Genomic DNA, 13,089 nt, shown 5'->3' with positions numbered 1-13,089 from the left:
GCGCGGGTCGCCTTCCCCTCCGGGCTCAGCTTCTTCCCGCGCTCGGCCCAGGTCGCCCGCGTCGCCCTCGCTGTTGTTGGGGGAGTCGGAGATGAGGACGCTCTCCATCATGTGCTCGTTCAGCTTGTCCGCGAGAGGACTCGAGCCTTCCGACGCCGTCTCGTTCTCTTCGGATCCAAACTCATCTCCGCCGAGATCGATGGTTTCCTCGTGGAACAGCAACCCCTGCTCCTCCGGAGGCGCGAGCTGAGGGGGGTGCGGGGCCTCCGGGGCCGGGGTCTCCTCGCCGCCGCCAGCGTCCTCCATGCCCCTGAAAGCAAAGACAGAAAGAAGGCCCCTCAGTGTGATCTTCGTTTATCTTAACCGAAAAATGCCTATTGCTTATAGACTCAAATGACTCAGACTTCCATTTCTCCAGCTTCTTATCCATGTGCTTTTGATTATGGTAAAATACACATAAAATTTACCACTTTAAGTTCAGCAGTGTTAAGTGCATCTATATTTCTGTGCAACCAATCTCCAGAACACTTTTCATGTTGCAAAACTAATATCCTATCCCCATCAAACATCCCCCCGTATACCCATCTCCCCCTGCCCAGAACATCCACCATCCCACTATAAAGTAAGTGGAATCACCTGATAATCGTCTTCTTCTCACTGGCTGATTTCACTTAGCATGAAGTCCTCAAGGGCTATTTACACTACAGTTTGGTCTGTTTTCCTTCCTTTTTACGGATGGAAAATACCTAGGGTATGCGTACACTACATTTGGTTTATCCAGCTATCTGCTGATGAACATGTGGGTTGCTCCCATCTTTTAGCTATTGTGGATACTCCTGCAATGAACGTGGGTGTACAAATATCTCTCTGAGACCCTGCTTTCAATCACTTTGGGTATATACCTAGAAATAACTGCTGGATTATATGGTAATTCTATTTTTAATTTTTTTTGAGGCACCAAAAATCTGTTTTTCATAGTGGCTGAACCATTTGTCATTCCCACCAACAGCGGACAAGCGTTCGGATTCACATCCTTGCCAACACTTGTTATTTTGTTTTTATTTTATTTCATAGTAGCCATTCCAATAGGTGTGAGGTTCCAGCCATATAAACACTATTTTATTCTGAGACTCAGCTAAGTCCCTCCTCTTCCACGAACCTCTCCCAAGACTCTTCAATTTATAATAGTCTTTTCACTCTTCCCCATGCTGTCCGCCCCCCTGGCCCAGCTTATATTATCTGCCTAACTCTGGAAATCTGAGACAGTGAGAATGACATGAAAAACTTACACAGTAAGAAAACAACAGCACGCTCACTAAGCACTGATGGCTGAAGCTGACAACACAACTAGCTAACATTTATCGGCACATACTATGCCCCTGGCTGTATACACATATGCCTATGTGATTCTCAGAACAACACTCCGAGATAGCTGCTAGCACTGTCTTCGTTTCACAGATGAGGACACTGAAGCCTTGGGAGGCTATGTTAGCCAAAATCACGTAGCCAGTGAGTGGGGAAACCAGGACCAGCCGAAGCCGGCCTGTTGAGGGGCCACTGGCTGGTAGAGGCCACAGAATGAAACAAAGAGCTCGAACTGTAAAAAAGTATTTGTTCCTTTCCTTGAAAAACTTTTACTTTATGTAGTTTTACTCTCATAGTGAACAAATTCAAGTTAAGGAAATCTAAGAGACTATGATAAAAGATAAGGGATTTTTTTCAGAATAAAACAACACGTACCTTTTTTGCTTAAAAAATGACACTTAGCTGATCTCTAGATAAGACTACCCTTTTCTCACTGTCAGCACTTCCATCACAGTATTCCCAAAGAGTGGGCCTTCCCAAAGCATTATTTTAAAGTAGTTAATCCAAGTTATACATTTGAAGAAGTTTCTGGTTCAGCCTGGTCAGTTACTAACTCCCTTATGCATTCATCCAATAATTGTTAAGTGCAAATGAATAAAAAAATCCAATGAAAAGGAGTAAAACCTTTGTTTCCTGCCATGTTTCACCGCGAGCCCGAAGAACAAACTGCCCTAGAACCCCAAAGGGGGAAGCCCCCTGGGCATGCTAAGGCTGCTCCTTCAGGTCCCACCTGCACAGGGGTAGAGGCTGGGCACAAGGAGCAAACAAGCAGCCTGAGGCAGTGCCCTCTGGAGTCTCCCAGCAGGACCTGAAGGCACTACCGTGGTCTGCATATTTTATTTTAGAAATAAGAATTTATTTCCATATACGCTAATGATGAGAGAAAGGGATTTTCCCTCCCTCTCATCTCCCCTCAGCCCTAACAAGATTCTAGGTTCTAAAGCTAATTCTGATTCAATCTCACAGATTTAAAAAGTTGTATTGCCTTTGTGAAGAAACATTTTTTAAGAAACAATTCTTACTATTATGAAGATGAAGCTGCTTTAAACGTCTAAGATTTAGGGAAATCTGTTTATCAGAGATACAATAACAAAGAACATCGCCTAGAAAAAATTACCAAAATAATAAAAATTAAGGTAAAATGCTTCTAAATTATAAAGCTTAAAAACTTTATAAAATGTAAATTAAAGAGAACTGATAAAATAGGAATGTCCAAAATTTTCATTAATACCTGCAGACCACTTTTGAGAAGAGAATAAAAAAATAAATTTTATTCTTAAGTAAATACAAAAGTAATAAAAAGCCCTAATAATTTAGGGCAGGGATGATCACTTTTGCTTTCACACAAATAAAATCTAGATGCAGGAAAATGCTTGTAAGGATCTGAGGGTTTCTTCTCTAGAAAATCAAGAGGAATGCTCAAATAAAAATGATACAAAACATGATTTAGATGACGCTTTTATGAATGGGAAGACACATTATAAAGTTACATCTATATAAATTATATACATTAGATTTTGTTACAAGGGACATATAATTTTTAGCAAAATAGCTTCTTCACTTCAAGGGTTTCCGTACTCTAATCTTGTTCCAATGTAAGGTTCAAATGTAAAGCAGACAGTAGTAATAACCATGTGTATATGACCAGATCTATAACCATAAAAAAAGTACAACTAGTAGTTAAGTCTTCCCACAAAGAAAATATAGGGTCCAGATGGTTTACCAGTGAAATCTACCAAAGATTTCGTACAGATAATTCCTACAGTACAAAAATTCTTGCAGAGAAGAAAAAGGACACATGACCCAATTCACTTTATAAGGCTAACATAATCCTGAGACCAAAATATGACAAGGCCATACTAAAAGGGAAACTATCATCTCACTCATGAGCACACACGCAAAAATCTTGAAATATTAGCTAACTGAATCAGCAATGTATTTATCTTCATACCAAACTCAGGTTATCCCAGAAATGTACTGTTGGTTTAATGCTAGGAAATCTTTTTACGCAATTCAACACACTGATAGATTAAATAATAAAAAGTACGTGACTATCTCAATAGATGCACAAGAAAGTATCTAATAAAATTCAGCATCTGCTCAAGATAAAACCTGTCAGCAAACTAGCAACAGAATGCAACCTCCTTAATGCAATCAAGGGTACTTACCAAAAACCTAAAGGAAACCTCAAATGAACGGTGAAACGTTTAAAGCTTTCTCTTTAAAAGTAGAAAAAAGATAAAGATGTCCTCTTCAACATTTTTATGCTGCCTAATACTAGAGGCCTCAGGCAGGATTAAGACACGAAAAATAACTAAAAGCTACAATAAAAACTGAAAAGAAAAAAATATAAACCTTCATTCTTCATGTATGATTATTTATGTAGAATACATTAAAAATCTATGGTATAAAGACTGAACTATTGGGCCGGGCACGGTGGTTCATGCCTGTAATCCTAGCAATTTGGGAGGCCGAGGAGGGTGGATCACCTGAGGTCAGAAATTCAAGACCAGCCTGGTCAACATGGTGAAACACTGTCTCTACTAAACATACAAAAATTAGCCCGCCGTGGTGGCGGGTGCCTGTAATCCCAGCTACTCGGGAGACTGAGGCAGGAAAATTGCTTGAACCTGGGAGGCGGAGGTTGCAGCGAGTCGAGATCGTGCCGTTGTGCTCCAGCCTGGGCAACAACAGCAAAACTTCATCTCAAAAAACAAAACAAAACAGAAAACAAGACTGAACTATCACAAGGGAATGTGTTGCACACATTAAGGGAAGAGATGATTTCCCTCAAGTGATGTGTCAACAAATCATGCATCTGGGAAAAAACAAACTTGGAATCTTGCCTCACCTCAGACACAGTATCAATCTCAGGGACATTAAAAACTTAACTGTGAAGGCCGGGTGCGGTGGCTCACGCCTGTAATCCCAGCACTTTCGGAGGCTGAGGCGGGCAGATCACCAGGTCAGGAGTTCAAGACGGGCCTGGCCAACATGGTAAAACCCCATCTCTACTAAAAATACAAAAATTAGCCAGGTGTGGTGACAGGTACCTGTAATCCCAGCTACTCTGCTACTCAGGAGGCTGAGGCAGGAGAATCACTTGAACCCAGGAGGCAGAGGTTGCAGTGAGCCGAGATCATGGCACGACACTTCGGCCTGGGTGACAGAGCAAGACTCCATCTCGGGGGAGAAAAAAATTAACTGTGAAAGGCAAAACTTCAAAACTTTCAAAAGAAAATATAAGATAATAAACTAGGCCTAATAAATAAGTATAAACCATAAAGGGAAAATGGATACATTTGCTATATTAAAATGGAAAGTTCTATCATGAAAAATCTAAAAAAAGTGAAACAAACAAATGTATCATTAAGAATCTATAAAAAGGGAAACAAACAAATGTAACTGAGAAAGGATTAACATGAAGAATAAATACAGAATTCCTACAAATTAATAATAGGATACTAAATGATCCTTAAGGAAAATAAGCAACAGGGCTGAAAGGGGTGTACCTTTGAACATCCCTGTTGAGAAACCACTTGGTATTATCTAGCAAAGTTTAAAAAGCACGTATCTTATCACTTCAATAACTATACATTTTTATTTTTCCCAGAACAATTTTTCACCCATGGTTTAAGTTATTACTATTATTTTATTAGTATTGTTATTTTCTGAGACACAGTCTTGCTCTGTCACCCTGGCGGGAGTGCAATGGGACGATGGTGGCTTACTACCTTCTGGGCTCAAGCCCATCCTCCTGCCTCAGCCTCTGGAGTAGCCGGGACTACAGGTGTGCGCCACCACACTCAGCTAGTTTTGTATTTTTCGTAGAAATGGGGGCTCAATATGTTGGCCAGGCTGGTCTCAAACTTCTGGGCTCAAGTGATCCTCCTGCCTTGGCCTGCCAAAGTGCTGAGATTACAGGCGTGAGCCACTGTGCTTGGCCTCAGTAAAATCATTAAGTGTCTCCTTTCACTCTTAAAGGAGTCTTGGTTGAGACAATTAATATGCGGTCATAGTACCTAGGACCTAGCAATTCCATTGCTAGATACATACCATGGAGGAATACCTGTACATGAGCAGTGTAAGCTATGATTCTGACTTCCATAAATAACAAATCAAAATACCTTTCTTCTAAGTCCTAAAAGAAAAAGCAGGCTGGACACAGTGGCTCACGCCCGTAATCCCAGCACTTTGGGAGGCCAAGGCAGGCACATCACAAGGTCAGGAAATCGAGACCATCCTGGCTAACATGGTGAAACGCCGTCTCTACTAAAATACAAAAAATTAGCCAGGCGTGGTGGCGGGCGCCTGTAGACCCAGCTACTTGGGAGGCTGAGGAAGGAGAATCACTTGAACCCAGGAGAAGAGGTTGCAGTGAGCTGACATCGTGCCACTGCATTTCAGCCTGGCGACAGAACAAGACTCCATCTCAAAAAAAAAGAGAAAAAAACAGTGGAAATAAACACTGCTTGTAGACACAGTAATAAGTAAATAAGTAGACTGTGGTATACTAAAACATAAAATATTAAAATAGCAGTAAAAATCAGTGGTGAACTGTTCCATATCTAACATATAAATTATGTTTGGATCTCGCAAATACAATTTTGCACAAAGAATGAGTAGAAAAATAAACAGCATGACTCTGTATATTCAAAAACATGTTAATGAAACAAAAGTGTTGAATCCAAACACTTTTTTGTGTTTGGCAGGCAGGTCATTAGTAACCTCTTTCCGCAGGAGGGTGAATTAAGCCTAAGAGAAGTTAAGGGGCTTGCTGGGGGGCCAGGCTGGCACCGAGCCTGGAGCTGGGGGTCTCGGGGACGCCTGGACGCGCGCCAGCGCGTAGCTTCCCACCCGCTTCGCACCAGCTTCCCCTCCCTGTAACCTCCGCGGGCTGCAGAGACGCTTCCAGCCCTCTGCAGACGTGGAGCGCGAGGGCCGCGGCGGCGTGGAGCCTGGCACAAGGCCCGCGGAGCACAGACGCCCTCGGGTGGCAGGCGACCCCGCGCCCGGACCCCACGCCCACTCTAGCATCGGCCCCAGAGAAGGTCCCCTGGGCTGAGGCCGAGGCCGGCGTGCTCCCTCCCCGAGGAGGCTCTACACGGTCCCATCCCCTCTTCACTGCCGAGGCCCTGATCCTCACCTGCCACCCGCCCACTGGGGCTGGGGGAAGGGGGTCACCTGCGGCCGTGACCAGGGTCCGAGAAGAAGGTGACAGAAGCCGGGAATCGGAGAGGAACCAGCAGCCCGGGCAGCCCTGTGCGCCTGCGCGTGCCGGGCCGCGGCACGCCTACTTCCGCGCATGCTTGGTGCAGGAACCCGTGGCCATGGTCCCAGGCCGGAAATGGGGTTCGTTTCCGGTTCGTCTGCTGCGAGCGGGGCCTGGAGCCCAAGGTGTGAACGCGTCTAGGCAACCAGGAGCCGGTAGTTGAGGGAAACGGACCCTGTACTTGGAAATGGGAACGGAGACAACACTCCATCTAGCCTGATTCTGTCACTCAGAGGCAATAGGCAAGCCTGTGGCAGATGCGGCGGGTGAAAGGGAGTCCCTTAGGCTATTTTTATTGGCCAGCATAGCCTAGAAATCAGTGTTTTTAGGGATTTGTCTTTGTGTTTATCTGTATTTTGTAAGTTTCTTACCATGCAGCTGCAGTAGTTGCATAATAAAATTGATGATAAAGATATCAGTGATAGGTGGGTGGATTTAATCCCGAAGTATGAAGGCCCTGTTAGCTCCGCAATATCGGCAAACGGAGCGGTTGAAAAGGATGATTCTCACGTCTGGGCCATTGCTTACTTGCTTTCTTACTTTTCTTACTTTTTCTTTCTTTCCTTTTTTTTTTAGACCGAGTCGCCCAGGCTGGAGTGCAGTGGCGCGATCTCGGTTCACTGCAACCTCCCCCTCCCAGGTTCAAGCGATTCTCCTGCCTCAGCCTCCCGAGTGGCTGGGATTACAGGCGCGTGCCACCACGCCCGGCTAATTTTTGTATTTTTTGTAGTGAGGGGGTTTCACTGTGTTGGCCAGGCAGGTCTTGAACTCCTGACCTTGTTATCCACCCGCCTCGGCCTCCCAAAGTGCTGGGATCACAAGCGTGAGCCACCGCGCCCGGCCTGCTTGATTTCTAATGTAATCTCTAAAATCTCATCCACTCAACAGATATTCATCCAGCCTTAACTCCATACCACGTGCCGTGCTCAACTGAGCAAAACCAGACCCAACCATTTCCGTCACGGAGATCAATAAAGGGTACAGGGGAAAGCTAATCACAGAAATTGAGGAAAGGTGCGGGGTCCTGGGAGCCCCGGTGGAAAAGGCTAGCGGCGTGATTCAGCTATGATGTATTTTGGAGTCCTTGCAATGCCATTTCTGCTGGCCCAAGGCCAGGGCAGGGACTTTGGGCGGGATGCGTAAGAGGGGCGGTCTCTCCACCACAAGTCTTCATTCTTTGGAGACCTCTAGGAACCCCAGGGCCTTCCCTTCTGACTCCCATTCAGAGGCATATGCTGGTCCAGGAACACCAGTGGTGAAGTGCCGGCTTTCATGATAACCCCATCCTTGGTAGGGCTTTCTTTGCCACACAGTGCTGGGCACCTGCAGAAATACATTTGGCATGGCCCTGACTTAGAGCACCTGGGGCCGAACCTAAGGGAGTCAGACAGCTCAGGTGCCCATCCTGGCTACTCAGTGGACCAATGCGCGCTGCGACTGTGTTACTCAACTTTGCAGCGTCTCATCTGTAAAATGGAAGTGTAACCGCTTACTCATAGGGTTGGATGAAGCTTCTTATGGCACTGCGTGTGAAGCGCTGACCCAGCGCTCAGGAACGCCAAGTACAGTACAAATGACAATACATGGTGGCGCCCAACTACGGCGCGAGCGATTCTTAGATGCGATGGCTAGCTAAGGCTAATCGCCGCTTGCTGCCGACGGTCTGCGCCCAGAGCCAGCCTCCGCAGTCTGCTCCGCCCACCACCTTATTTCCTCTAGGCCGGGTTCTCGCCTCCAGTAGCCAGCGCGCTGAGAGCCCGGATGTGAGCCCATGTGAGCATGCGCAAAAGCCAACGCCGCTGCCATTGGTCGCTGGTGAGGAACAGATTGATGACACATCCGAAAAATAGGAAGTGGCCACTACGGAAGCTGTTCTGGTCCAGAAAGGCTGTCAGTTTGGAGTCGTTTGCTGCGCGGAAGGAATGAATGGGCGCTGGGAACACGCCCGCGAGGTGGGGACGCGCCGGCCGTAGCGAGAGCCTTAGCGTGTGAGTGGCCGGGGTCTGGTCGCTTCCCCGCAGCATGGAGGACGATGCACCAGTGATCTACGGGCTGGAGTTCCAGGTGGGTCACTCGGAGGGCGGCAGGTGCTGCTCGGCCTGGCTGCTGACAGCATGAGCGGTCCCATGGTGACTTCGGTTTGCAGATCTCCCACCAGCCCTGCAAGGACCCGTGTCTAGTTCCCATTTTGCAGAGGAGTAAACTGAGGCTTCGGGATGTTAAACGGTTTTAGTGGATAACAGGGTTGGCACAGCCGGCCTGCCTCCTTCCCCTTCACATCCTGTCCCGAACATGACTTCTGACCTGGAAGTTCTCTCTCACTTTGGTGGACTCATTTGCTTACACGCCTACCTTTTCCTCTAGAATTTGAGTTCCTGAAGGTAGGGACTGTATGTTGTTTTAAAAAAAATCGTTTGATTTTAAAACAATTTAAAGTATTTAGAAGAGTTGCAAAGATACATAGAAAGTTCTTTACCCTCCACCCAGCTTCCCTTAATGTTACCACTTTACATAACCATGATACATTTATCAAAGCTTAGAAATTAACATTGGTACACTAATATTAAGTGTACCACTAATATTAAGTATTACTTAATAATTAATAATTAAGTATTAAGTAACTGTCTTCGGATTTAACTGTTTTCACACTAGTGGGGGCCTATTTTTTATCTTGTAGTTTCCAGTGCTTATTCTTGACTGTCACATAGTAGGTGTTCAACAAATGACTATAAAGTGAATGAGCCCCCAGAGCATAAGCAATGCACATGGCAGTTCAGGACAGCAAGAGAGCTGATGTGGATAGAGCAAATGCGTCAGGGGGAGTGAGGTAGGGAATGAGATGAGTAGGGGAGGAAGATGACGATTGTATAGGGCCTGTTAGAGCCCTGTACTGGTTTTCATCTATTCAAGTAGCTTTTGAGAATGTATTATGCCTAAAGCACTGAAGGACAGATAAAGAGATAGAAACACAGTTCACTGCCACATGAAATACTCGATACATAATTTTGTGCAGCAATATGTGTTAAAGATATAAATGATGTCTGGGTTTTCTTTTTTTTTTTTTTTTTGAGATGGAATCTTGCTCTGTTGCCCAAGCTAGAGTGCAGTGGTGTGATCTCGGGTCACTGCAAGCTCCACCTCCCGGGTTCAAGCGATTCTCCTGTCTCAGCCTCCCGAGTAGCTGGGATTACAGGCATCCACCACCACACCCAACTAATTTTTGTATTTTTAGTAGATAACGGGGTTTCACCTCTTGGCCTGGCTGGTCTTGAACTCCTGACCTTGTGATCTGCCCACCTCGGCCTCCCAAAGTATTGGGATCACAGGCATGAGCCACTGCACCCAGCCCATGTCTGCTTTTAAGTAGGTTACAGTCAGAGAGGCAGCAGCGTTAGTAAAATAATATATGCTACCCAGACACCTAAGTTTTAAATCTTGACTCTAGCACTTATTAACTATGTGACCTTGGGCCTCAGTTTCCTTGCCAATAAAATAAGCATCTCCCCGCCACCACCCAGTGGCTGTTATGAAATTAAATGAGTTAATACACTTAACTGAAGCACTTAGAACCGTGCCTGGCACATAGTGTGTTCAATAAGTGTTGTTCTAATTGTTAAAATGAGAGAAAATTCCTTTTTTTTTTCTTTGTAGAAATGGGGTTTCGCCATGTTGCCCAGGCTGGTCTCACACTCCTGAGCTCGAGCGATCTGCCCGCCTCGGCCTCGCAAAGTGTTGGGATTACAGTCATGAGCCAGCGCACCCTGCCTAAGACAAAATTCTTACAAATAAATTTTGTACAGGGCAGCAGCTAAGTGTCCTGTGTAATAAACTAGGCTATAGGATTTGACCAGTGGCTGTATCACATTCACAAGGCTGATGGCTTAACTACCAGTGATTTAGCTCTGGACTTTGTGTCACTCTGCTTAGCACTGTACAAATATTTCGTTTAATTCTCACAGCAATCATTATTGGTAGGTGTTATTGTTCCTGTTTTACAGATGAAGAAACAGGCTCAGAGAGAACAGTTACCTGTCCAAGGCCACTTAACTAGTAAATGATAGACCTTGAATTCTGACCTAGTTAGGCTTTTAACCCAAACTGACCTCAAAGCCCCTTACCTGCTAAGTTCTACTGCTTTTTCCTTAACTAGATATACATAGGGATACATGGGGAGAGACCACATGGGTAGACAGAAGGTTCCATAATCTTGTACTGCTTGAAGGTGCATACTCTGCCAGTGCTACTTAATATAACTTCTTGATCTCCTTAAGAAATCTCTCAAAAAACCCAGAGGATTTTATCTTCAGCATCTTTGTATCTTTGAGGTTAACTGAAATGTCATTTTCTGAGATTTGAAAAATGAATGAAATTGATTCTCCTAAGGGAGTCAAATATATTATTGGATTTTCTTCTTTATCTTAAAAGAAGTAGCTGACTTTTGCTGCTTGGATTTTATTGGATAGTACCATGGACCAAGACTTTCTTGAGTTTGAAGAACCATCATTGCAGTAAACAAGAACTGAAAACGATAGCCTTTTTTTTTTTTTTTTTGCTTGTCAGTGACATTCAAATCCCATGGAAAACATTTTACATGAAAAGATAGAGATCTGATTATTGACCACTGAGTGAAGGTAATGAGACTTGAAAGGTAAAGGGCAGTACTACAACTGCAAATAAAAGAAGACCAACATAGAGGGTTGTTAAGATCGCAAAATGCCGAGCAAATTCATCGTAATGATTCTGGATTTTTTCATAATTATATTTGAAATGCATGAAATTTCAAATGATATTTGAAATGCTTTTGCACACTTTTAGTTTACTGGTCAGTAGAAATCCATTTTCTCAAAATGAGTTTAATGAATACTTGTCAGTTAACAAAACAGTAGTTCTTTGTGACTATCTCAAAGTATATACAAACAGTATGACTTCTGTCCTGCAATCATGTTTCTTTGAACTTTTGACATTAATAGACCTTCTTTAGTTGTGTGGGTCAAATCTCCATGTGGCAAACATGCCTAGTGATGGGAAGAGTGAACCTCTAGGCAGCAGTGGCTTTGCCCATGTGTAGGTCTGGGGGCAGGCATGTGACTAAGATGGACCAGCGGCCAGCAGGGCCTGCAGGTGTGGGCAGAGTGAGGGCTGCGTCTGTCAATTCCCATTTGAGCCCACTGCTGCCAAGTGAGCTGGTCCAGACCAGAAAGGATGGTCAGGGTGGGAAGGTGGGTGACAATGATGACTTGGGCTTGTTTCAAGTCACTTTCCCTTAGGTTTACCACTAAAACCAGTAAGCAAGCAGGGCAGGTTGTAAGCCACACAAGGGTATGAGTGCCTCCTTTCTGTTCTGGGAGGTTCTCCTGGAGGCCTGAGATCAGTGCAGTCAGGTCACAGGGCAAAGAGACCAAGGGCTTTTGGCTTTTTGTGCCATCAGGCTGAGGGACAGATGGACCAGGCCAGCGCTCAAGGGTCTGCCTGTTGCCAAGTGAGAAAAGAGTTTTGAAATGGAGGTTAAATTTTCTTTTCTTTTTTCTTTTTTTGAAACGGAGTCTCACTCTATCACCCAGGCTGGAGTGCAGTGGCGCGATCTTGGTTCACTGCAAGCTCCACCTCCCGGGTTCACGCCATTCTCCTGCCTCAGCCTCCTGAGTAGCTGGGACTACAGGTGCCTGCCACCATGCCCGGCTAATTTTTTGTATTTTTAGTAGTGATGGAGTTTCAGTGTGTTAGCCAGGATGGTCTCGATCTCCTGAGCTTGTGATCCACCTGCCTCGGCCTCCCAAAGTGCTGGGATTACATGCGTGAGCCACCACACCCGGCCTAGAGATTAAATTTTCAAATGCTTTTTTATATCCATGAAACTGATAATTTGGTCTTAGGATTTTTCTCTTTTGATCTCTTTGGTCAGTTACGTTAATACCTTTTTAAATGTTGGCCCAGCCTTTGCATCCTTAGAAAGAATTCCACTTGATTGTGGAATAGTCCTCTGCTGGATTTGGTTTACGAGTCGTTTACTTAAAATTTTCACATTAATATCTGTGTATTTTCTTGGTTGAGTTTTGTTTCACTGCTATGCTGGCTGCGTAAAAAGCACTTGGGAATTTTCCTTCTGTTTCTGTGTTGGAAATAACTGGAGGTAGTGATGGTGTTGCCTGCTCCTAAGGCATGGTGCTCTTACGACGTTGACTTTTTAATCTGTGGTAACTAGTTGTTCAGATTTCTTGTCTTTCTTTTCTGATCAGTTTTGGTAAGTTACATTTTCCTGGAAAATCCATAATTTATTCAGTGGACAAATATTTATTTATTCCCTGCAATAAGGCACTATTGTATGTGCCTGGAACACGGCATAGGAGGAAACAGACAAAATCCCAACCCTCGTGGATTTATGCACCCAAGAGGCACCCTTGCAGAGGCATTTCTGTAGAGGCGCGAAGTCTCTGAGAATTGAGGATTTGTCT

The 13,089-nt window shown here is 44.7% G+C and overlaps 1 protein-coding gene across 1 annotated transcript; it reads right to left on the bottom strand.

Moving 5' to 3' along the window:
• On the bottom strand, positions 1–6,707 carry LOC105548600 (trafficking protein particle complex subunit 12-like; the record flags this gene model as incomplete). Its single annotated transcript, XM_011992687.1, has 2 exons — positions 6,550–6,707; positions 1–310 (listed from the first exon to the last, which is right to left on the bottom strand). A coding segment is annotated over exon 2 (306 nt), but the record flags the coding sequence as incomplete, so codon positions are not given.
• Positions 6,708–13,089: the final 6,382 nt, after the last annotated feature.

The sequence above is a fragment of the Mandrillus leucophaeus genome, unplaced genomic scaffold (genome assembly GCF_000951045.1).
Source record: "Mandrillus leucophaeus isolate KB7577 unplaced genomic scaffold, Mleu.le_1.0 Scaffold416, whole genome shotgun sequence".
Lineage (NCBI taxonomy): Eukaryota > Metazoa > Chordata > Mammalia > Primates > Cercopithecidae > Mandrillus > Mandrillus leucophaeus.
This window is presented reverse-complemented; position numbering and strand designations above follow the sequence as displayed.